The sequence below is a fragment of the Phoxinus phoxinus genome (assembly GCF_949152265.1).
Source record: "Phoxinus phoxinus genome assembly, chromosome: 2".
Classification (NCBI taxonomy): Eukaryota; Metazoa; Chordata; class Actinopteri; order Cypriniformes; family Leuciscidae; genus Phoxinus; species Phoxinus phoxinus.
The window spans coordinates 27,305,507-27,332,380 of record NC_136877.1 but is presented as its reverse complement, the minus strand read 5'-3'; the positions used below and the strand labels follow the sequence as shown (position 1 = coordinate 27,332,380).

The window sequence follows — 26,874 nt, the reverse complement described above, 5'->3', positions numbered from 1 at the left end:
TTCTGCTGAAAAATATTAAATTGTATTAAATTCACAATTTTTTTATTATTATTATTATTTATTTACCATTTTAATGTATTTTGATCAAATAAAAGCAGTCTTGGTGAGCATAAGAAACTTTCTTTTAAAATAAATCTTCACACTGGTGTATACATGTGGTATACTATTCATTGTAAAATATGTTAAATGTTGTTTGCATTGTACTGCACACTACTGAAAGCTCAGTGCAACTTATACCTGACCTTAAGAAAAACTACCTAGATCCAAAACATGTAGCAAATATTGTGTTTCTATTACTTCCCTGATATCTGTTCCTCTCATCAACCCATTTACAATAACAAATACTTCTTAATCTACGTGGACATAGATGGACAAAATGAGGCCAGAGACAGTGAGGGTCTAATCGAGCCTGGTATAAAGAATGCCTTTCAAATATACATATTACAGTTTAAAGCTGAAAGGACATAAAAATGCATGTCCTTTCATTTTATAACACACACAAAAAAGCCACCAATCAGCTTTAAAGCCATCAGCTCCATGTGTCAAAAGTACCAATTCAATATGGATTTACAATAACAAGCCATTCAGCTAACCCAGACTCTCTCTTGAGAGGGGAGCACTAAATGGGATATTGAGCCTTTCCCCTGTAAAAATTGGGTCAGCTCTCCGTAAGCCAGACAGTCTGTCTCACGACCAAAAAGCACCATAGTCGGTTGGGTCGCTGTAAGCAAACTATCAGACCACCCTGCCTCACAATTGTGCCCTTTTTGAGTCCAGGACCTTAAAGAGATGCGTGTAAAATACTGTGGCATGCTCCAAGGCCCACCGCACAGCAGTCGCAGACTTTGAACATACTGTAAGACCAAATCACTGCCATTGGTTGTAAAGCATCAGGATCACTGTAATCAGGGTATCACTAATCAATACAGGGGTGGTCTGAACTGAACACCCTTTATACAGGACAGCCATACAATTACTCAGTCCTAGAACAGTGATTTATCACTGTAACATCCTGTAACGACATCCTGTAACGACAGACAAATCAGACAATTTGTTATATTTAACAAATTATCTTTAAAACCCTTTTCCCAACAAGCAAATTGTGTATAAGAGTTGTATGGGACAACCCTGAATGGCTATTTTTCGATTAATCGATCTTTAAAATGTGGTCGATTCAAAATCGATTCTCAAAGGCCAAAAAGTTTTTTTTTTTTTTCATATTTATTTATCTATCACCCAAATGTCAGCCGTTTTCCTACAGTTTAAAGGCTTGCAGCCTCCATGTTACAGCTAATGCTGTGAGATTTAATGTTAGTTTTCTCTTAAATATAAAATAACCTGATCCTGTTTGATCAAGGCATGCGACTGTTCTGACTTGTCCAATTTTCAGCATCAATTTTTCATCTTGCATCAAAATCCTGTCTATTCATTGTATGCATTTGAAGTTGGGTTGTGTACCTAAGTGTACGTAAAATAAAAAGAGTAATATGCAGGTTTGTGGCACTTAATTTCTTTTTATTAACTAACCATTTGTAAACTAATGTTCACCGTTTTTTTAAAAATATAAATATATGATTTGTATTAAATCTATATTCATTGAGTCGAATCGGGAATCGAAATCAAATTTAGAATCGAAATTGAATCGAGAATCGAAATCGAATCAAACGTAGAGCTTGCGAATCGAAATTGAATCGAATTGGAACATCTGAATCCCAAGCCCCAGGGGAGAGTAACTCTCACTCCATTTCACCGTAGGAAAGACACATAAGGCCCATAGAAAATTACTTTTTCCCATTAATTAATTGACAAACATTTTACGAATGAACATGCATATCTCCATGACATTGTGTGTATGATTATTACCGTCTTGTACAGTGTCTTTTGTATTATACGGTATACCTTTTTATGTATGCTTTATAACAGAACCCCTGGTTAATGCAACTTCACCTATACAATTCTTGGTATCTACAAATTTGTATTTTGATGATCTAAATGATAGTATATGTTTAATAATATTTAATATTTAATCATCTCTGCATCAACACCCAATCCAGTTACGTTCCCTCTGAAAGTTTACGTTTCTATTGGCTCACTGACCCCCTGGAGGTGTGACCACTACAGAAGTTAAAGGGCAACTTCACAGTTCCCCTCCCATCCTTTTCTTCTGCTCGCTTTGGGTTGCGGTTCGGGAACTTTGGGCCCAGGGAGGTAGGGCATCCAAATCCTGGCCCCCAAGGAGACCTAACAGTGGCCAGTTTCCATCTCAAAATGTTGGCCAATCAAAAAGTCACAAAATCTCTCACATGCCCAGGTCAGCCCAAGGGCTTCCTTTACTTGCACGTACCTTTGCTCAATAGGAGTAAGAGGCCGTGATGCATAAGCAACAGGTCTCCAATCGACACACTCCTTTTGCAGCAGGACAGCTCCCAGTCCATACGATGAAGCGTCTGCAGATACTTTGAGTTGCTTGTTTGCATCGTACAATGCCTGCACACCATTCTGTGGGTTCCTCCACCCTGCTTATGACCCCCAACCGCTCCATGCGTTGTAGTTCATCTTTTACTTTTGGCATCAGTGGAAGAGCGATGCGTCGTGGAGTTTTGAGGGAATGTGGAACTGCTCCTGGGCTCAGTTCAATGGTGTAAGGCCTCTGTAACAGTCCTAGCCCACTGCACAGCTTTGGATAGCGTTCCTGTAGTGTGTGAATGCTTATGCCATCAACACGTGTGACAAGACCCAGTTTGGTGATGGCGGGTCTACCTAGCAGTGGCGAATGAAGATTCTTAACCCTTTAGGCGCCAGAGGTTTTTTCCTAAAACGTTCGATTTTGATATCTTAATTTCAAAAGGCTATATCTTAAAAGTGATAAAAGATAGAGACTTTCTGTAAATTAGAGAAATATTAAGGATGACCCAAAGTTTATGTAGGGATTACATTTTCCCATCTAATTTGCATATTATGATGTCATATGGTGGCGGCTCTCTTGGATTATATAATTTTCATGAAAAGTCACATGTTTAAATGATAAAATGCAGCACTTCTTTCACCCCAAAATGTCCCTCGCCTTCTGTATGCTATATTGCACAATACTGAATGCTCAGGTAAATAGTAAGTAGTAAACAAACTGTAAATCATTACTAATAAATAGAAACAAAGAAACAAACCGAATGCATGTAGCGGTTGGCCTTTGGCTGTAGAGATTTTCCATTTACATACAGTAGGCACTCTGATTCCATGTATGGGGCACATATATATTATTCATATGACACACAAACACAAGTAGACAAGACCTGTTTGGTTGCCCCGTGGCACACCGCCTCTGCTCCTGCTACGAGCAGCGCGGGCGCGGCCAGATCTGCCTCACGCGCGCGCGAGATGTACCGGGAGAAGCGCGAGCTGTACCACTGCGCGGCAAAGATGTACCGGGAGAAGCGCGAGCTGCACCATTTCGCGACAAAGATGTACCGGGAGAAGCGCGAGCTGCACCATTTCGCGGCAAAGATGTACCGGGAGAAGCGCGAGCTGCACCATTTCGCGGCAAAGATGTACCGGGAGAAGCGCGATCGTCATTTTCAAAAGGCAAATATTCCCCTTCAGAGTCAGAATCGGCGAATAACATTTGCAACACATCCTCACGATACAAGTTTTTATTAGCCATTTGATGATTTTCTCTCACAAATCTCACAATTTACTCAGACGCTCTGAACTGAACTGCTTCCGCATCAATGACACGAGCGCTCACTTGCTCTGCTGTTTTCTCCAATACTTTGAATAGGAACATGACGTCATTTTGGTCTTGAATCAAAGTATTACATGTCTGCCATCTAGTGGTAGGGAATACAAATGAGATATTACACCATATTAGGATCTACAGCCTGTTTTATTAAGTATGACGTCTTGTCGCAATTTTGCGACTTTGGCGCTTAGAGGGTTAATAACATACACATCCTCCAATGTGTGCTTGTCCCCTTTCCGAAGCAGCATGTTTGCAACTCCAATCACGCTAAGTGGTTAGCATCCAGGTCCAAGTAAAGGCTTGGTCACTCTCTGAAGTGCTGGTTTGTTGCCCTCTTTAAATATCTTGTGGAACACATGGTCTGGCATAACAGTGACATCAGCGCCTGTGTCGATTTTGAACTGTACTTCACAGTCTTTTATTTTAATATCGATCAGCCAGGGGTCACCCTCAACAACCACAGTGCCTAAAAATATGCCGGGGTCCTGTTCTTGAATCTCATTCACCTTTCTGGATGAAGCACACACCTTTTGGTAATGTCCCTTCTTCCCACAGGCATGACAGAGTACAGTATTTGCAGGACAGTGTGCTTTCGGATGAAATGGGCTTTTTCCACACTTGTGACATCTTGACTGTGACTGTTTAAATTTATCTTTTGCTCCATGAGCACTTTTGACTCTCTACCTGCTTTGAAATAGCTTGCTTTTACTTATGACTCTATCTATAGAGTCAGACGCTTTGATATTAATGCACTCACCACGCAAGTTACTCTGCTGCTGCTTCACTGCCTCAGTCTGTCTCGCCATATCAATAGCCTTTTCCAGCGTTAGATCTTTATCTAACTGCATTCGTTCTGACAGACGTAAATCATTTAAACCAACGACTAACCTATCTCTGATTAATTCGTCGTGTAGTGGCCCATATTTGCAGTGTTCAGCCAACGAGTATAGTGCAGTCACAAAGGAGTCGACTGGTTCGTTTTCTCCTTGTTTTCTCATGTTGAAACGTGCTCTTTCATAGATTACGTTTTTCTTCACAACAAAGAACGCGTGAAAACCCTCCTTCACTGCGTCGTATTTCTCTCTGTTTTTGTTCGTCAAATTCAGCCCCTTCAAAATGTCGTCTGCTTCATCGCCCATACAGTACATGAGAGTATTAATTTGGTTGGCTTGCGTGGAAGTATAGAGATTACTGGCCTGACGGAATCGTTCGAACCGTCGGATCCATCTTTCCCATTCGGTAGGTTTGGAGAAGTTAAATGGCTCGGGTGGCTGAATGCTAAACGTAGCACACGGGCTCGCCGCGGGCGGCTCTCTCTCCCCGGCAGCTGCATCACCTCGAGCACGTTGTCCTCCCGCCGCTTGTTCCATGACTTTGCGGCTTCCAACTAATAAACCTTCACTTGCCCCCGAAACTAAACTTCTTCCACAAGCTTATAAGAGTATCCGACTTCTGACACCATGTTGTATTATCTTGTTTATTGCGTGAGTTAAATAGCACACACAACACAGTCACGTCTTCCAGCCTTGCATTTATTGAACTCCCCCCACACGCCCCCTGCTGGTCAGCAACAGTACTCAGGATCTAAACCATGTAACACCTCGTTAGTAACACTACATAGATTATCCCACATATCATTTTTTTTTTTTCATTCAATGTGGAAGAAATTGATTGAAACTTCCACACTTGACATTTACCGAACCATCTCGAGACTGTTCTGGATGCTCGTTCAACGGCTAAGACATTGAAAGTATTGTTTGTTTAAGTAACTAACAGAGGTTTGGTATAAGCTGTAGATCCATTGTTAACAAGGTGCTTTGAAATAATAAACTGAATCTTTTCAGATGGTTAAATTACTCTTTTTCCATAGCTTCATTCCCATGTTTCTGTGATTGTGTGTGTGTGTGTTTGTTCAGATTAGTTATGTTTGTGAATTAGTTTAATAAAACTTTTGTGCACATTCATGTGAGTATGGATTCTGGTCTGCTAGTAAATCAATGTCCCTCTAATGATGCAATCGCAACTACATGCTAAGAAAGAGTTATTTTTCTTTTTCTGAGGCCACAAAAAATATCATTTTTGAGAGTCGATAGACGATCAATAAAGAGAGTTCGCTGGACGAACAGATTAATTTATTGTAATATTAATTCAGCTACACCAAGTTATTTATATTAACTAATACACATATTTATAATTAATTATAAGAAGTTATGATTAATTAATCATATTTTTTCCTTTTGAGTTAATTTGATACAATCCACAAAAAAAAGTAGAAAACTGGAATAGCTGACAACTTGTTTTAGGCAGTTCAGATTTGAACTGGGAGATTATTTGGGAGACAACTCCATTTGTTGTGCATTTTGATCTTTGAAACTTTGCAGCACTTTTACATTCACAAACAGCTATATTACACACTACATAAAAGGTAAAATCCAAAAAAGCACAATAGGGCACTTTAATACAAGCAAGCACACTTCAGGGAGTTATAATTATTAAATAAATTCTAGGTGGTTTGTTACCTGACCAGAAATGTATGAATTGCTGACCAACCAAAGCAGTGCAGTCATCAACATAAGACACTCTACTGAGCTACAACACAGATTTCTTTATAAATATCAACATTTTCAGATTTTTTTTCAGATGTATACAAATTATGTGGGAAAAGGAACCTTTGCAAGCTGATTACTTTGGTTTTAGTTGATTTCAGTCTATGTTTTCTTGCATAAGCAAATCAAAGCCCCTCGTAAGGCTTGCAGGAAGATTCTGCAAAGCTGGTTTTACCTTAATGCTGCCAAAGCATTCCAGTCCAGGCAAATAAGGAAGTCCTTAATTGTCCATATCTCTCTGCAATGAACCTTGGACATAAAGGCCATAGACTTCTAAAGAGTGACCTAGTATTTTGGGACGGGAAAAACATTTTCTGCTGATTGAATAACAAATTAGGAACCTATACAAAACCTTTAAGGAAAAAAATAACAGTCGCCCCAAGTACACTTGGGCTACGTTCAGACTACAGGCAAATGTGGCCCAAATCTAATTTTTGCTCACATGTGACTCAGATCTGTTTTCTCATGACAATATGAACAGCAAAAACCACATAGAATCTAATATTTTCAATTCAGATTTGTGCCACTTCCTTATGTGGTATTAAATCCTAAACAGGTAATTTGTTTTGCAATGCGACCGAAGTCTGAACAGTCATATTGGGATTCATGCGACTTTTACATCACTCTAGATTAGGGATGGGCAACTTCGGTCCTGGAGGGCTGACGTCCTGCAGAGTTCAGCTCCAGTCCCGATTAAAAACTAGCTTTCCAGTAGTCCTGAAGCCCTTGATTAGCTTGTTCAGGTGTGTTTGATAAGGGTTGAAGCTAAACTCTGCAGGACAGTGCCCCTCCAGGACCAAAGTTGCCCATCCCTGCTCTAGAGCAACATCATTCACAATTCTGCGCTCATGAGAGTCACTTCAAAGATTTTACATATCTGTCATTATCAAGACAGTTGCGAAAGGTAGTCAGTTGTAGGAAACTTTTCCTTCTAAGCAAAGACCAGGAGACGTTTGGATCACGTTCAAGCAGAAGTTCTTCTTTATTGAGCGCGACTGCAATTCTTTCAAACAGTCTGATCTTTGTTTGAGCTTGAAGTTTTCAATCTGGATTCAGGTTGGAGGAAGCTGGAACTCAGTCAGATCTTTGTTGAGATTGAAGGTTGGAGGAATCTGGAACTCTATCCGGGTCACGGCACCAAAACTGTAGGAAACTTTTCCTCCTTCTAAGCAAAGACCAGGAGACGTTGGAATCACGTTCAAGCAGAAGTTATTCTTTATTGAGCGCGTCTGCAGTTTTCCAAAACAGTCTGAATCTAAAGCAATTACATTGCAATTTTATCTCCATTCCAAGGAGGAGGGACTTCTTGGGAGTGTAAAGTAGGGAGGAGTTGATTCTATCCAGTAAAAACCTGTATGGCAGACTATCTAGATTGCTCAAGAGAAACAGAACCAATCAGCATATTCACTCTATTGTATTGCTAATCTAATCAGCCTAATGCTTCAACGTCTGAGCTAGGACTTCGAACGCCATTTGCAGAACAAAAGGCAAATGGGCTTGGGCCCTGGTGGGCTTGGGAAAACGGCTCCGAAAACCATTTACAGAACAAAAGGTGAGAGTCTCAATGATCTGACTCATTTACAAGTCTTGCAGGAATCTACTGCTGGAAACTCAATAATCATCAGTTAAACCTAAAATGAAATAGATTCTTAAAATTTGTTATTCTTCACAGTGAAGGACAGAGATGTACAGTATCAGAGCTAGGGCTGCATAAAGATTAATCGCAACTAATCGTTTGCAGAATAAAAGTTTTTGTTTACATCATATATGTGTGTGTACTGTGTATAATAATTATGTATATATAAATACACAAACATGCATGTATAATTTTAAGAAAAAAAATCTATTTATATATTAAGTATTTATAATTATATATAATATAAATTATATTTAAATATAAAAATGTATATAAACATGTCAATATTTTTGAAATATATACATGCATGTGTGTGTATTTATAAATACATAATTATTTTACACAGTACACACACATATATGATGTAAACAAAAACTTTTATTCTGCAAACTATTAGTTGCGATTAATCGTTATGCAGCCCTAATCAGAGCTCACAAGTATTACAGTGACAGCTCTATATACAAGCAAAACATGAGGGCTCATATCATGTTTAAAAACTTTTTTTGCATCTTCGTCTTTGTTTTTTTAATATTGCCCACTCATTACTTCTGTATGACAGCGTGCTGCATGACATCTTTTTATTGTTCTTTTGCGTATGCGGGTCAGTTAAGGACCATGATCTGTTCGCACTGGAATTTAAACATTTAAATGACACATTTAAAACAACAATGTGAATAGCTATGTGTGGCGAGCAGGACGAGGCCGAGGGCCTTGAGAGAATGGCGCGAGGTGGCATGATTATTACTGATAAGTTTATCAAGTGACGAGAATAATCTTTGTGAGCAAACCCCCCCCCCAAAATAACGACTTTATTCAACTTTTCCTTTTCCTCTCTGTGGGCCTCTGAGTGAGTTCACGTAGTGTAACAGCGCAGCGCTTCTGTGTTGTACGTCAGAACGTAGGCATACTATTGGCCGACACTGGTCATGTGTGTGATGCGTGTGACGTACAACACAGAAGCGCTACGCTGTTACACAACGTGAACTCCCTCAGAGGCCCACACAGAGGAAAAGTTTAATAAAGTCGTTATTTTAGTTTTATTTGTGCACAAAAAGTATTCTCATCGCTTGATAAACTTATGGTTGAGCCACTGCAGTAACTTGGACTATTTTAAACATTATCTTTACAAACTTTATGGGCCGGCAAGTTTCGATCCCATAGAAGCCTATGGAGGAGTGAGACAGCTCTCAGATCACAAATATCTTAATTTGTGTTCCAAAGATGAATGAAAGTCTTATGGTGTTGGAACAACATGAGGGTGAGTAATTACTGTATTATAATTAATAAATAAATATTATTTTTGGGTGAACTAACCTTTTAAGTACTTTTTTCAAGTATCTGTACTTTATTGTATTTTTATTTTAAGAAATTTTACTTGACTACATTCTAAAGCATAATATCAAACTTTTTACTCCACTGCATCCCCTAAAAAACATCTTGTTCCTCGTCACTTTGAACTGAAGAAATCGTCACATGCTCCATGATGCTAGCCTGACGTCGTCATACTCAGATTCTAGTCAGAATACGAGTCTGATATTGCTCCATTGGGCTGTGATTATGGGGCAAGTTTCAACCAAACCAGGAAAGAAAATGCCTCTCAAATGCACTCAATTGGATATCCCTACAAGTTGTAGCCAACAACCAATCAGAGCAACGGAGTAAGTGTAACATCTTTCCGATTGACAAATACCTTGATCGCGGTTCTCTGTTCCTCTTTTAAAATGAATGTGGTGTCGGTGTACTGCGCAGGCTCAAACTGAGTTTGACGACGTAGATGTGACGTGAGGAACCTGTCTGACAGCTTCTAGTAGCTGTGCCGAGATAAATCTGAATCATTCCCTTCTGAATCTCGCAGAGACGGAGAGCGTGAGTAGGAGATGTCCATGAGCTAGCAGCAGGAGCAACTTTATGACACTCTATGTGCTTCTCCCTTGACTTTATGCCTCCACGTCCCCCCGCTTGCCTGCAAGCTTCTCCGCCTGTCTATACGATAATTTCTCGACTTGTGCGACAGAGTCGAGTGGTTATGACGCAATCATTAGCCTATTTTTACAAAAACTGCTTCTACGGAAACTGCAACTAAAGAAAATGCTTCAAGTATAAAAGTTTGTTTACAGGAGTAGTGCCATGCAATAGACAGTAAAAAGTGCAAAACAGGGCAGAAGGCACTCCAAATGTAGTTTGGCTATTTTTTTTAAAGGACACAAAAGATGCAAAGAGCAGAAAAACTGATGTATTCACAGTTATAAAGCAACACAACAACGAATCTTAAAATCGGGCACACACAGAGATGTTGTTTACACCACTATTTTGTGAATACGCGCTGGTATTCAGTGACATGTTTCGTTTTGAGGTGGTAGAACAGATTAGTCGTGTGTGTTACCGAACTGTTGCCCCACGCACTCTGTATAGTCTGTATAGTTTGCTGCTGCTTGTCGGACGGCTTAAATCTGAACCAAGTCCAAATAATAATGGATGTTGCACCTGTCTTTTTCACCAGCTCCTCCGTTTCGCTTTCAGCCATGTTTACTCAAGATGACGACGAATATGATGCGTTTCAGCCGGTTGCAGCTCGTGGCTCTAAATTTTGCGGGTAGATTGCGTCATCAACATGCATTATCGCAATAGTGCAATAGGATTAAAATCTCTATCGTAGGCCAATTTTGTATCGTTTATATCGCATATCGTTTATATCGCCCATTACTAATTGTTGTGTTTCTTTAGAAATAAATAATGGACAAATGGAGTCTTTAAACGCCTCAGATGTAAAGTTATTCGCTGTCAAAGTGACGCCAAAATGAATGGGAGTCAATGGAATGCTAACAGCAGGTGATGTTCTGCTGCAATGGCGGCTGCCGGGGAGGCTTCAGTTTCCGGCTGATGGATTACCCCCTTGGTCCTGACCAAACTTCCCGACCTCAAATCGGGACAGGCGGTTTTGAATTTGATTGTGCAGGTAAAAAGTGGTTTGGGCGGGAGGACAAAATTTAGGCTGGTTTGTGGTCAGTTCAGCGGTTTTCAAACATCTACATTTTAAAGTCTAATTGGTTAAAAAACTAAACTAAAGTGTGCATGTAGACAGTCCATAAAATCAGTCATCATGACATTACTAAACACACACGCCCATGCAGAGTCAGCTGGCGTTGGTGTTGACGTCACCGACGACAGGCACGCACTTTTAGCCAATCAGCGATCAGCAGGCAAACGCGATTTAGCATGACTCTGGTGAATATAACTCTGAGAGGAGAGCACAGTTGAATTACTTTTGAAATAGAATATGGGACGATTCCTGTCCATGGTCATGTGCAAACAAGTCTAACCAGACATCTCACTGCCTGGACTTTTCTCACTGTCCAGGCTGCATGCACTCTACTTGTCCCTGACAGCTGCTGAATAAGGTTTGAATCAACGATGAATCAGTTTTGACTGCTAAATTCTGCGTTATGTTCTGCAATGTGTACTTCCGAGGGTTAAAGTCATCGGTTAATTTCTTGATTGCCGTTTTGGACATTTTAGTAATATTTGCTAATTCTCCTTAATTTGGCCCTGTTTTGATCCGTTTTCATGAGAAATTCTTTTTTTTTTAAATCATCGTTATTTTGTTTTAAGGAGATACAAATGGTGCTTATTTCAACCTTAAATGACATGGCAAACAAAATTCTTTTACATTATTTTGGCAGTAAAATTTTGGCCGTTTTTTTTTCTTGGAGTGGGCGGGTTTTGGTGAGCTTTTGGGCTGGAAATCACCATCCCAATCTGGCAACACTGGTGGGCGGGGCTAAGTTCGGCTAGCATCCAGGCTACCATGATGCAGCAGTGGTGTCCAATTCGTGAACGGATTCTTTTCAATGAGCCTGTAAATCAGTTCTCAAATAGCACCAAACGTTTCATTCGTAAATTGGACTGATCCGATTGTAGCTGTTATCGAGTCAACAACTCACTGAATGATCCGTTCAGAGAGAGTCTGTCAGTTAACTGAAGTCACAAGTCTGACTAAAAATTAGTCAAGAATCGGGAGATTCTAGAAACTTGAGTGCAAGTGCAACCAATGGCGTGAAAAGTAGGTTACAAATGCCAAATTTTAGGACTGATTATTTTAAATTAAATGTTTGTGAACAAAATCTGCTGTAAAAAGGTGATCTGTTTAAAGGGGACCTATTATGCCTCTTTTTACAAGATGTAAGTATCAGGTGTCCCCAGATCAGAATGTGTCTGTGAAGTTTAAGCTCAAAATACCCCACAGATAATTTATTATACTATGTTGTAAATCCCATTTTTGAGTGGAAGGAAAAACATTTTGTTTACGTGCATGTATCTTTAGATGCAAATGAGGTGCTGCTGCTTTCCAGAAGTGGGCAGAGCCTTTATAGCTCCTGCCTCAGATACTCCTCCAAAAACTAAAACATCTGTTAGGTTTTGATTATCTCTATCTCTATCATCAGGTATGTGTATTAAATTGAAAGCAGTGTAATATACAGTACCTTCTGCTATATATGTTGTTAATATGAATCAAACAAAAGAAAAACAGAAAATCACTCACTGCTCTTGATTGAATAACTTTAGTAGCTTTAATAAGAATACTTGAACGCTGCTGTTAAATGCTCTGGTGAGGGGATACACACGGCAGACTGTGTACAGCTTACTCAGGACGGGGTCTAGTCTGTCAGCAGTCGTGGGCGGGGCCTAAGCATTTGTGAAGTCACATTGCTGCAAACGGCTTATTCTGAGACATTGCTAATGATTTATGGGGATTAAAACAAAGCCGTGGGTGGATTTTTACCATTATAGGGTGGTTGTGTACACACACTGCCAACACACATTTATGTTCAAACACCATGTCAAAGTTAATTTTGCATAATAGGTCCCGTTAAAGGCAGCCCACTGCAATGCTTGAATGCGGACCTGTCCACATCACTATCTTAACGGGGTAGGTTTTACGTAAAAAACAACATAAAATAACATTTTATTTTTCCTTATTTTTAAATACTATATCGCCCCAATTTGTTTGCACACATGAAGTAGCCTATCAGTAACCTAAATTGATATTTTAAAGCTGCAGTCCATAACTTTTTTGTTAAAAATTTACTCAATTTATATAATAAGCAAATACATAATGAATCCATTTTCCAAACCATATTTTTGTCTTATCCTGAATCACTATGGTATTTATATTTATATTCAGACTATTTTAGACTGGTTCAGGTCGTTGCACTGTGGAGTAGGCCAGTACCTGTGTGACTCGTCATAAACAGAGAGAAGTAGCTCTGGCTACAATGTTCTTCCGCAAGACGTATGCAGTCCTGTTTATTAAAGGAGAACTCCGGTCAATTTTAACATTGAGCTCAATTTTTTGTAAATTTGGAGTGCTGTCAATACAGAGAACAACGACTAAAATCGGTGTTGCCTACACCGTGTTATCCTCTTTTTAAAACGCGCATAGGTTTAGTTACTTATGATCACGCGCGTGAACTCGACAATCGACTACTTTGGACTTCGACCGAAAACAGGAAGTAAATACAGGTATGTGCGCTGGCTGATATAACATAATTTGTATTAATATCTTTCACATCCACTGCAGTCAGATTCACTCGTGTTCACTCTGAAGGAATCACTCAACATGGCTGGGCACTTGTATGACACATCAAGGATGATAAGAGAAATAAAAGCAGGTTTAAAATTAGACCCCATTCAAGTCAATAGGGTGCAAATTTTAAAAAGAGGATAACACGGTGTAGGCAACACCGATTTTTGTCGTTGTTCTCTGTGTTGACAGCACTCCAAATTTACTAAAAATTTAGCTCAATGTAAAAATTGACCGGAGTTCTCCTTTAACTGCTAGAGCGTTAAAAGTTATGGAGTGCAGCTTTAATATATTTAAAGTTTTGATAGTGTATTAGAAGTTTTTGTAATAAAATAAAATGTAAATGTTGTAACTTGCAGATCAATACATCTGCATCCACTAATCTTCCATACTGACTACTGGCTTGACAATTCATAATGATGTCAGTTCATAATGATGTCAGATGTCACCATAGGATTTAAAACACCCTCAGAATGGGAGGGGCTAGAAAGTAATATTCAGTTGGTAGTGATATACAATTTCACCGCTAGATGGGAGTAATTCCTACACAGTGTAGCTTTAATACTTTTACTGGAGTAATATTTTAAAGGTTCTCTAAGCGATCCTGGGTGACGTCACTTCTTGTTGACGTTCGAACTATTGTCAAACAAAACGGAGGCTAGCTAGACCCTCCCTCCTTCTCATCCGCGCACTAACCCCCAAACCCCACCCCACATCATTCTTGTCGGTTATTGGCTGGAACAGTTTGTTATGTTTCGTGGTGCGGGTTAGTCCAGTTTGTTTTTGCTGCTGTTTGTGGAGCCTGGGGTGTCTACAGAGATCGCGGTTTTTTTAGAGTGTGTTCAGGAGACAGACAGCTAGCGGATAGTGAGGAGATATTTGCTGTATGTGACAAAAAAAATTTTGGCCTAAAAAATGCGTGACATCGCTCGCTTAGAGCACCTTTAAGAGTATCTGTACTTTTCCTCAAGTACTTAATTTGCGTATTTCGTCCACCACAATAATAATAATATACAAAATAATAATTTACAAAGTCATAAAACGTCTTTTCTATTTTTATAACAATATATTGAAAAAGAGTTTGTGCGGTCTTTTTTTTAAAGGGGCTATATGGAACTTTTCCCCCAAAATAAACGAAACTATAGCCTTTTTATTTTACCATTTATGACTCAAACATCTCCTGATGAGCATACTGACACCTTGTCTGCTCACAGTGGGTGCACGTATAAGCCTGTATCCTATTTTTCCTATTTTCTGTCGGGTCGGATTTTTCCCGCGCTGTCTGCGGATGTGACGTCAAGCGCGTTCATGTTAAACGTTTCAGATCACTCAGAACACTTATCTCAAACAATGTATGTATTTGACTGTTCTTACCTCTGTAAACATAATGTTGACCTGACCTCCTTGCAGCAGATGACTTGTGAAGTGTGCACGTACGAGCGAGCAGAAAGGAAGAGCAGTTCTGTTTTTTGGCCACAGGTGTCAGTCGCGAGTTTAAATTTCAGAAAAACGCATATAGCCTCTTTAATAATTGTCATTTGGTTTGATTTTGTTCCGCTATGTATAATGATATTCAAATATTTTTTGGTTCCACTGTGTGTGTCAAATGAATAAAAAATGTAAATAAATGAACAGGCTTGGATTAAGTGCAAATACATATTTAAATCAGAGATGCAAATTATACCGCAGGTGTCTAATAAATGAGAAGACGTATTGTTGGGCTGAACAAAGGTTTAGCATGACATGAGGCGTTTCTAGAGTCCAGCCTTCCTATCATTCTAATTCTTTACTTTTAGACCAGCAGAAAGGCAGCAAAGGAGAAGAAAAGAAAAAGAATAAAAGAAAGAGAGCATTTAATAACCACCCCTTCATCTCTCTGCCTGCACTCTCACTTGTGAATGAGCCAATTCTCCCTAAAGCTCTTGAGGTGTGACAGCTAGAAAAAGTGGGTTCTTGAATACTAATGGGATTTCTCTCACTCTCAGAAGATTACTGGGCACTGAAGCGAACTTCTGTGATTCATTCTAAGTATTGGTGGCCCCGCTGGAATTGTTTTCAGGGAGAATACAAGGCTTCGAGCTCAAAGACACACCTGCGGCTTGGTACTCTAGACACAACCTGGTACTGCAATAATGTCCTCCTTTGAATCAACTGACTTAATACAGTACCTTGAAGCTTATCCGGCCACATGGCGTACAATTCTCAAAGGTTAAAACATTTAACATATCTAAGAAAATTATCGTTGAGAGACACAGACAGTAAGAAAACAGCAACAAAAGCAATTCATTGTAAATATATAAAAAACACTAACACAACTATACCACAAATTACTGTAGTTAAATATTTAGTTTCTTGCATAAAACTATGGCTTTTGAAAACAAGTCATATGGACTACTTTTCTGGTATCGTCATGGTTCACTGCTGATCATTCATTTTCATCCTCTAAAGAACAATCTGTGCTTTCAGAGATTCAAACTCTTTAGGGTTTGAACAATGCCAACTTTCTGTTTTTATAAATGCCTGAAATAACAGTTCCAAACATTTGAGAAAGTATTCTATTTTATAACTTCCAATTGTATTGTTTATTTTAAATAATCTTTATGAGATGCTTTTCACGGAAGATTGTGATTTTATTTTAAAAGAAAGGCATTGATATCTGACATTGTATATTCGAACTTGTGTTTTTAACTGTTTATGGTAAAACAGTTTAGAGGCCTGCTACAAAGGCAGGTTGCACCAGCTGTGGGTTAGTTACAATTTAGCCTAGTTTGACGTAAATGGACACTAAGTAACAACTTACACACTACTAAATATTTTTACATATCATTGAAATATATCTCTACGTATAAACTAAATATTTATGGGAGCCTCCAAGGAGTAACGGTTGGAATAAAATAGCAGACTGACTGAACTGCATCAATAAGCTTTTGTTTTACCCAACAGACTACAATTCTTTAGACATATATGATAATGCTGACATTTACACACTTACATTTTAAGACAGAATCTGTGAATAGATTATTATTTTGTTAGTGGCTCATCAACACGAACCCGTCCTAAACAGTGCACCACTGTGTGCATCAGTCCGTGTTGTGCATGTCAAATAAAATCAGTCATAATAAATAAATGTAATTTCTTATGGGTTTTTCTTGTATCAATATTTATTTATTGATCCTTATTCATTTCAAATAAAGTTTCTGAATGTTATTTATGCTACATATAAAAATACCCATTATGATCCCGATTAAGTAGTAAAATCATATTTTTTTAATTTAACTTATTTTAACAGTTAGTTAAGGCAAAAGTTAGAATGAAGGGATCAAATATAATGACCGTATTAACATGTAATAATGCCCACAGGCACAAAAGACAATCAACATAAAATGCAGAGGTGGACAGTAACAAAGTATAATTTATTTTAGTAATGATCTTAAGTACAATTTTGAGTATCTGTACTTTACTTGAGCATAATTTTTTCTGGAAACGTTTTACTTTATCTTCAATACATTTGAAAGACAAATATCGTACTTTTTTTACTCCACTAATTCTGTCAAGGTCCTTGAGTAGAAAGTAGTAACGTCAGTCAGGGGATGATTTTGGTTGCAGGGGTTGCATTTTGGTTGGAAATTAAAGTCGGGATGACATCAGAACCCGACTGATGTTGGGTTTCCAACCACAATATAACGTCTGTCCAACGTTGGAGATTAATGTCAATCTGGCTTTGGATTCTGACATCAACCTGATTTAAATTTTTAACGTTGGGTTTTTGGTCTTCTAAATGCGAATTTTGTCATTGTTTTGGAGCACACTAGATTATAGATAACAGTCAATAAGGCTAACATATTAAAAGCCAAAAAACTTTAAATAGGGCACTATTTGGGAGAACGGCCATTTAGGTGTTGTAAGTATTGTGGACATTATTGAGTGCACTTATTCAATCTCACATTTAATTATCCCACTACTAGAACGGTGTTCTAGAATTTTTTTTAACATTGATGAGGGTAGGTAGGCATGCATAGATTCAGAGGCATAAGGTACTGTAAGTATTACATACAACAATAATAAAATCAATGCATTTACTTTTACTTTTTTTTTTTACTTCTGTACTTTTACTTAAGTAAAAACCAGTCTTTACAACTTTTACTTGTAACTGAGTAATATTTGACCAGTAGTATCTGTACTTTTACTCAAGTTAGGAAGTTGTGTACTTTGTCCACCTATCTACTTTGTCTATCTACAGTACAGTCAGTGGCGGTGTGCGTTCCAGCAGTGCAACCAAGCAGAAGTGATGCAGCAGTTACAGAGAATTCCAGCTGCTTGCATCTCAACACAGAAAAAAAGCGTGTGTATAGCACAACTACTGAATACTCTTAATTAGTTTTTCTGGTGATTCCCTCAGGAACCCGATGGATATAGGAGGGGAACGAAATTAGGGAGGGAAAGGCAACAAGGCAATGCTAAGATCACAAATGATTTGTCACAATATATACAAGACGACAACAGAACATAAGATATGCTACAGGAAAACAGACCTTTTATAAATCTATGCCATATTATAATATGTGGTCATATAAAATAACACTTCTCTCGTGGCATTATAATGACCTACAAGAGAAACTGCCCGTAAACTTCCAGCTCTTTTTGTTTTTGTATGATATTGACGTCAGGGTCACTACACTCATATATTATATTATAAACCACTAAATAATGTTAGAGTATTATAATATCAGTCCTGTTGGGGAAGAGGAAAGTAGCACATCTTAATAGGTTACCAAAGACTGGAAAGCAGAATGCATTCAATGCCAAGAACCATCCTTGAACCATCGGTACTCTGGCCCTAATAAAATGTGTTTGTATATTTCAGATCACTTAGGGAGAAAAACTCACAACCAGAAAGCACTGGGTTGCAAGTTTACATAGGAGTTATAACACTTACTGCACAATCGTAATATGTGCTGCATATTGTAACATATTCTGTAATGTTTTAAATGTTTAGTTAGTTTTACCCTGTTTCCCTGTGTTTTGGTTTCATTGGCTCCTGTGTTCCCTCTCTTCATTGGTTGCTATGGTTTTTGATTAGTGCTCAAGTGTCTCAGCTGTGTGTAGTTAATCATCTTGTTCAGACTCTAGACCAGAGGTGGGGAACGTCGGTCCTGGAGAGCCACAGCCCTGCAGAGTTTAGCTCCAACCCTGAAAAAAACTCACCTGATTGTAGCCTTAAAGGATGATTCCAGTATTTAACACCTTGAGTCTATATTGTAGTTTGTTTTGGATGAACAAGAGTGGTGGACAACATTTTTTTGACAATGGTTCCTCTCTCGAGTTTTTGACTATAATAGAATTGGCCATGGACCCATTTAACATTGGAGTCAATGGGCATGTCCGAAAATGTCATTAAAACAGCCAATAATGTTCGTTTACAAAACTGTTAACTCACCGAGTGGTTAGTGGTGTTCGTTGATGATTATAAACAATATATCGTCGCAATATATGATTCCAATCCGTTTATTTTGCTATAGTGGAACTATTTTTTCAGACACTTCACAACCGTGTAACTTCCGCTCAATATTTGAATCTGAAGCGTTAGCACACTCCCGACCACTTGATGGCGATAACCGATGTTTATGTCTCGCGGGACACTCACGGTCGAACACAGTTCAACTTCATATTGCACTGGTCAGTGGTCACGTCTTTCAATATTTTCAAGGTTTTATTTGTTTATTTCGCTTACTCTCCCGGAGCACAGTTGCTCTGCTCGCTAGCCTTATGAGAAACGGAAGCGAGCAAAAAGACTACATCAACCAAATGTAAACAGCCCCCTTTCCGTTTCCGGTAGCGCATTTATATTAACGAGCACTCAGTCCTTCAACAGAATTCAATGGGATTTTACAAAATGACGAATAAAACACGACAGAAACTGTATTTCGCAACACTTTTTGTTTCTGGAACATCAACTAACATCACTAATCACTCGGTGAGTTGCACAGTTTTGAAAACTAATGTTAAAGGTTGTTTTAATGACATTTTCGGACATGCCCATTGACTCCAATGTTAAATGGGTCCATGGCCAATTCTTTTATAGTCAAAAAACTCGAGAGAGGAACCATTGTCAAAAAAATGTTGTCCACCACTCTTGTTCATCCAAAACAAACTACAATATAGACTCAAGGTGTTAAATACCGGAATTATCCTTTAATGATCCTAAAGACATTGATTAGCTGGTTCAGGTGTGTTTGATTAGGGTTGGAACTAAACTCTGCAGGGCTGTGACTCTCCAGGACTCACGTTCCCCACCCCTGCTCTAGACAAATCCAAAATGGTCCCCTAAACCATTGGTTCCCAACCTGGGGTCCGCGCCCCCCTCAGGGGGGCGCCAGAGTTCACAGGGGGGGCGCGGGAGCGGATGCTTTGAGGTGAATAAAGATGCATAAAATGTTCTACTAATAATTTTATATACAAATATTTTTTCAAAGTTTAAAAAAAATCATATGCTAACAATGCCGATTTCAATTACAATTTCGTTATTTCAAATGTAGGCGCGTTGCGCGTGGCAAGCGTGCTCCTAATGTAAGAGACGCCGGCGCGACCACAACAGCGCCCAACATCAAATGGCAAACATAATGCAAGCGGAACGAAACTGCTCGTTATTGTGTGGTTGACGGACCGTTTATCACCGTTTATCAGTGCAGCGCGAGCCGATCGTGATCATGCGACGCTGTTACTACACAGCGCTAATAAGAGATCCAGTAAAGAAAGCATTTGAATTTGCCACAGAAGTAATAACATCGCTGCGAGATCTAGAGAGAAACATTCACATTTCTCCGTTATTAACGGATCAAACAGCGCATGGAAACCAGGAAGAAACATTGTGCCGTGAATGAACTATCCAGTGTCCAGATCTGCAACATTCACCATGGATTTACTGTAGTAACACTAACTGCAACCATGAAAGTTTGGCAGGAATAGTAGGCTATAATGCCTTCAAGTAAAATTACGTCGGTTTTATTTTTACATTATGAATACAATTGCTGCCCTCAAATGTTAATCATCTGAAATAAAATAAACCTTGGATTAGTGCTGGGAAAAAAATTAATTGCATCCAAAATAAAAGTTTGAGTTTGCATAATATATGTGTGAACTGTGTATAATTATTTTGTATATAAATACACGCATATGCATGTATTAATTAATTTTTTTTGCATGTATATACTGTATATACATTTATACATAATTTATATTATATATAAATATAAATAATTTATATATAAATAAAAATATTAAATATATACATGCATATGTCCACGGATTGTTAAATATGTACATAGGGGGGGCCCCAAGGAAAAAGGTTGGGAACCACTGCCCTAAACCATTCAGTATTACCTATGTTAGTCCACTAATACAGTTCACTTGAAGGAGTGAACAAAAACGAGTGAGTGAATTCGGACAGCCATTGAGCGTACATCAGCTGTACACTTGTTATGCGGTGCAATATGGGATTGAATGAGTGCACTCAATAACGTCCACTATGGTTTCAGATACCACTACAAATGGCTGTCCCCTCAAATAATGCCCTTTTATTTAGTCTCTGTATATCCAAGCTGCCTTCACATGCTGTCGTAATTATCGTAAATAAGAGTTACCTAAATGTAACATGAATGCCCATGGAAGGATTATTTTGAAACACAAGTTTCCGAAATGGGCGGGCCACAAACTTTAAACATGGCCGAGAGGAGAACAATTGCTGCTGTGACAGCTATTAAAGGGATAGTTCACCCAAAAATGAAAATTATGTCATCATTTACTCACCTTCAAGTTGTTTTAACCCTGTATGAGTTTCTTTCTTCTGTTGAACACAGAAAAAATATATTTTGAAGAATGTTGGTGACCAGACAGTTGATGGACCCCATTGACTTCCATAGTATCTTTTTTTCCTACTATGGAAGTCAATGGGGTCCAACTGTCTGGTCACCAACATTCTTCAAAATATCTTCTTTTGTGTTCAACAGAAGACAGAAACTCATACAGGTTTGAAACAACTTGAAGGTGAGTAAATGATGACAGAATTTTCATTTTTGGGTGAACTATCCCTTTAAGCCTATTAGTTTTTTGCCTTGTGTTGTATTTAGCATATTTACAAACATGAACAAACATTTGAAGCATATTGTATGTTTTATACACAGCAAATATAGCCTGCATTTGACCGAAATTCCAGAATCGTCAACAAGCTGATGTAGATAGTGTGGTGAATGAATGGGACGGTAAATATCATTTTGGCTTTAATAAGATTTGCCCAATAGATAGGCAAGAATAAACCTGGTGTCCTCCACGATTCCTGTTCTTTCCGACAGCAAAGCACTTGAATGCGACAAGCTCAAAATTACGATTTCAGGAAATTTCTAAAAGCATGTGAAGGCAGCATTAAACCCTCTGTTCAGTTTAGTTCTTGTCCGGTGTCTTCAAGGTTAAGGTTAGTTTGTGTTGCTCCTGTTTTTTTTCTTCTGTGCCTGAGTGGGGGTTTTGTGGGGATTATTTAGTTTAATAAAGTTTGGCTGCTGCTAATGGATCCTCTACTTGCTTCCTTGTGGAACAAACCCCTGACACATTTAGCATCGTGTTAATATTTGATTATCACTTTGGCCAATAACAGTAAGGACATACTACATGTAACAGCACCAGGTGAAATTACAAATATTATGATTCATTATAACAATGAAGCCTAATATATAGCAGTAGCCACATAATTATTCCAATTGTTTCTGACAGTAGAAAAAGATTTTAAGATTTCTATTTATATTATTAGAAAGTAGAAAATGGTGTTATAGCCTATTCAATAAATATATTTCAATGCCTTTCCAATCTATGACTTCAGTTTTAAAGTCCCTGACATTTCCAATTTTCCCATCACTGCAGAAACCTTTACAGAGAAAAAGACTGGAGCTTAAAAATAACACAAAAATAACTTGGTGAAGAACAAAATAGTGGTTACAGCCTCTGTAAGCATCGCAAAAATGCTTTAGTTATTTCTAAGATCAATCCACCTACATAAACATACTTATAGACAAACAAACTGCCTTCACATTGACTATTAAAGTGAATCCTGAGGCAAGGCATCTTTATGTTGCTAGTAACACTTTCAATCCCAACAAGTTGAGAGATAATTCGGCTCTTATATCGTACAAAGGGGCATCTGAGGTCTCAACATATCCGGGCTGCTATGAACCTCGCACTAAAGTCAGCATTATGAACATGACGGACCCTCCATCCGTACTGATGACCAGTGATGGAGAAGACAGAATTAACACGTGCACCAGTGTGTATGAGTGTGTGTGCGCGGGTGTACTGTATGGCTTCAAATAGTAGCCTATCTGTTTTTTTTACATTGCCAAATAAACTAGATCCAGTCGGAAAACTCCCATGCGCACTAATCTGACTGCCTGTGATGAGATGGGCGGATTATACACCATCAGGACGGCAACAGACCGCAGACATTAAACACTGTTGTTTAATAAGTGCTTTATGGAGCAGATGACATTCTTATGATGTTCCTCTAAATGTCCTACCTTCCTCTCCATGGCAGATGGTTACTGTGGCCGGTTGGTCGCTAAAGAGCAGCGGACGACAGATGAAGAAGCGGGTGTGTGTCCGGAGCGATGGAGATGAAGTTCTTTATAGCTTAAAGCAGAAGCATACACACACTCCCTGTTGCTCGGTGCTGGAGTGACTGGACAGTCAGTGTGGAGAGAGAGAGAGAGAAAAAGAGAAAGAGAGAGAGGGAGGGAGGGGGGGGGGGGGGGTGCAGGGGGGATGCAGCCAGAGACGGTGAGCGCTGAGGCGCATGCGCAAGCGCGGCTTCGAATAAAAGTGGTGGGTTTGAAGGGAGCGTCATCAAATTGCACGCTTCTTCTCCCCGAGTCCCTGCTTGCCGTTACAGTTAGTCACTCTCTCACGTGCTGACGGGTCACGGAATACAGTGGGGAATTTTGTCGAATAGGCCTAGTATAATAAGCAACTAATATAATAAGCACAACTAGAGATGGCAGCAGTAAAGATTTAACAAATTTATAAAGATCACTTTATAAACGGAAAGCCGTTTTAACTTTTATTCATTTTCAGGATATGGATTCTTGATATAAACAATTACATTTTGATATCAATAATTGAATTCAGTCGAAGAAGCAGAAAGATAGTTGGCTGTAATCGAAAAAAACCTCATGCTTAGAATTGCCGTAAGATTTATGCGTGAGAGAGAGTCACACTAATTCACTTTAATAAAGATGCTAACATGCATGTTATTTTTGCCATGGAAGTGCATAACATTAACTTCTGTTAATACTCCGAAACCGAAATTATGACAAAATAATCAGAATAGATGAGGCTATGATCTTCCTCTTGGACTGTAATACTGCCTTAGATGAGATAAAAAGTTCTTAGTTCAGATTCGTTTTTGTTTTTTTTCATAGAAAAAGCCATGATAGCCCGTATAGGTATTGATTTCAGGTTGAAACAGTAGCTAACAGCATTAAAAGACGATTAAAAACTCCTTCGCCCTCTGGCTGCTCCAACATGGTGCTATAATCAGTGCTAATTACAAGTTAACAGTTGGTATGTGATTTGATGATTTGAACAACAACAACACGCTCTGCTCCCGCCTAAAGTGGGATGCAGACCTAATTTGCATACATATATCTGCAACGTCATTTTGCCTAGTCAAAACTTATATTCAAGATACAGTGGGGAGAACAAGTATTTGATACACTGCCGATTTTGCAGGTTTTCCTACTTACAAAGCAGGTAGAGGTCTGTCATTTTTATCATAGGTTCTCTTTAACTGTGAGAGACGGAATCTAAAACAAAATCTAGAAAATCACATTGTATGATTTTTAAATAATTCATTTGCATTTTATTGCATGTCATAAGTATTTGATCACCTATCAACCAGTAAGAATTCCGGCTCTCACAGACCTGTTTGTTTTTCTTAAGAAGCCCTCCACTCATAACCTGTATTAACTGCACATGTTTGAACGCGTTACCTGTATAAAAGACACCTGTCCACACACTCAATCAAACAGACTCCAACCTCTCCACAATGGCCAAGACCAGAGAGCTGTGTAAGGACATCAGGGATAAAATTCTAGACCTGCACAAGTCTGGGATGGGCTAGGCAAGCAGCTTGGTGAGAAGGCAACAACTGTTGGCGCAACTATTAGAAAATGTAAGAAGTTCAAGATGACGGTCAATCTCCCTGACCCAGATCTCACCTTGTGGGGCATCAATGATCATGAGGAAGGCGAGGGATAAGCCCAGAACTACACGGCAGGACCTGGTCAATGACCTGAAGTGAAGTCTCAAAGAAAACAATTAGTAACACACTACGCTGTCATGGATTAAAATCCTGCAGCGCATGCAAGGTCCCCCTGCTCAAGCCAGCGCATGTCCAGGCCCGTCTGAAGTTTGCCAATGACCATCTGGATGATCCAGAGGAGGAATGGGAGAAGGTCATGTGGCCTGATGAGACAAAAATAGAGCTTTTTGGTCTAAACTCCACTCGCCGTGTTTGGAGGAAGAAGAAGGATGAGTACAACCCCAAGAACAACATCCCAACCGTGAAGCATGGAGGTGGAAACATCATTCTTTGGGGATGCTTTTCTGCAAAGGGGACAGGACGACTGCACCGTATTGAGGGGAGGAAGGATGGGGCCATGTATCGCGAGATCTTGGCCAACAACCTCCTTCCCTCAGTAAGAGCATTGAAGATGGGTCGTGGCTGGGTCTTCCAGCATGACAACGACCCGAATCACATCCGTAAGAAGCATCTCAAGGGGGACCTAGCCAGTCTCCAGACCTGAACCCAATAGAAAATCTTTGGAGGGAGCTGAAAGTCCGTATTGCCCAGCAACAGCCCCGAAACCTGAAGGATCTGGAGAAGGTATGTGGAGGAGTGGGCCAAAATCCCCGCTGCACTGCAGTGTGTGCAAACCTGGTCAAGAACTACAGGAAAAGTATGATCTCTGTAATTGCAAACAAAGGTTTCTGTACCAAATATTAAAGGGTAGGTCAGAATTGTCTAAAAAAACTTTTATTCAAATTTGTTTAAACTGTCTTTATATACCAATACATAATTAAAATGCAAATACTCTGAAATAGAGAGTATAAAAAACTGAGTGACTCTAGTGTATTTAATCTTCAATAAACACAGCTCATTAATTCCATTCACTCCCACCTCTTTTTCAAAGTACTTACATTTTAATTATGTATTGGTATATAAACACAGTTTAAGCCAATTTGAAAAAAAAGTTCTTTAGACACTTCTTACCTACCCAACCTTTAAGTTCTGCTTTTCTGATGTATCAAATACTTATGTCATGCAATAAAATGCAAATTACTTAACCCTCAGACGGTCTTCGTTTCGGAGTCACCTCCTGGGCCTTCCCGGTCAGAAGTGACCGGACACCTAAAAATTCAATTTCCTCCATCCCAGTAAAACCAATGCAATTTATTTTTGTTCTATAATATTTTTTCTTTTTAATTTTGTATTTTGAGAGAATTTGATTGAATTTATTAATATTTATGCAATATTTATGGTCTATTTTTGCCATTGAAAATAATACACATTTTTTTAATTTTTTTTTTTTTTTTTTTTTTTTTTAATGCAGTATTTTAGTTTAATATAGAGTCTAGGCCTTCAAAAAAAAATGGTTGAAGCAGATTAGCGCCATCTGGTGAGAGTATGGAGAGAAAGCGTAGAACCATGTTGTAACCACTAGATGGCATAAACAGCACTCTATGGAGAGGCATGTGACTTCTCCAGCTGTTTAATGGACACATTTACTTTTTTTTTTTTTTTTGTGGATTTGAATATATATTTAAACAATCTCAAAAACTATTTCTTATCAAGTTTTATATATTTTTTTTTTAGAAATAGTGATTTAAAGTGTTAGTTTTTGCATTATGATTAGTCAAACCTAAACATTGTGTTAGAAAGCCTAGAAAAATTATCCTAGAGTGGAAATCACACAATCCACCTAATATGTCATCATGGCTTAGTGATATAATGATGTTTAATATAAATATAAATATATATTTTTTTAATATATATAAAAAAAATAAAAAAAAATATGAAAAATTTTTTTTTTATTTTTTTTTTCTCTAGATGTTTTAGAGTGTCACCCCTTCAATGCTGTGTACTTAAAAAAAATGTAAAAAAAAATTTTTGGGTGAATTTTTGTGTTTTTGTCAATTTCCCATTCATTTCCTATGGGGGTCATTTTTGACCAAAGACCACAAGTGTAACTATTTTTTTTATGACCACTTAACA

At 38.6% G+C, this 26,874-nt stretch overlaps 1 protein-coding gene across 2 annotated transcripts in view; it reads right to left on the bottom strand.

Annotated features, from left to right (window-relative positions):
• The window catches only part of smarcd3b (SWI/SNF related BAF chromatin remodeling complex subunit D3b), a 65,978-nt gene extending 42,586 nt beyond the window's left edge, over nt 1-23,392 (bottom strand). Inside the window, exon 1 of one of the 2 annotated variants that reach the window (XM_079585931.1) lies at nt 23,120-23,392. In XM_079585931.1, coding sequence (XP_079442057.1) covers nt 23,120-23,131 — 12 coding nt within the window. In that variant the 5' untranslated portion in view covers nt 23,132-23,392. The remainder of the gene's footprint in view (nt 1-23,119) is intronic. The other variant, XM_079585929.1, reaches the window with a different exon arrangement.
• Between the last annotated feature and the right edge of the window lie 3,482 nt (nt 23,393-26,874).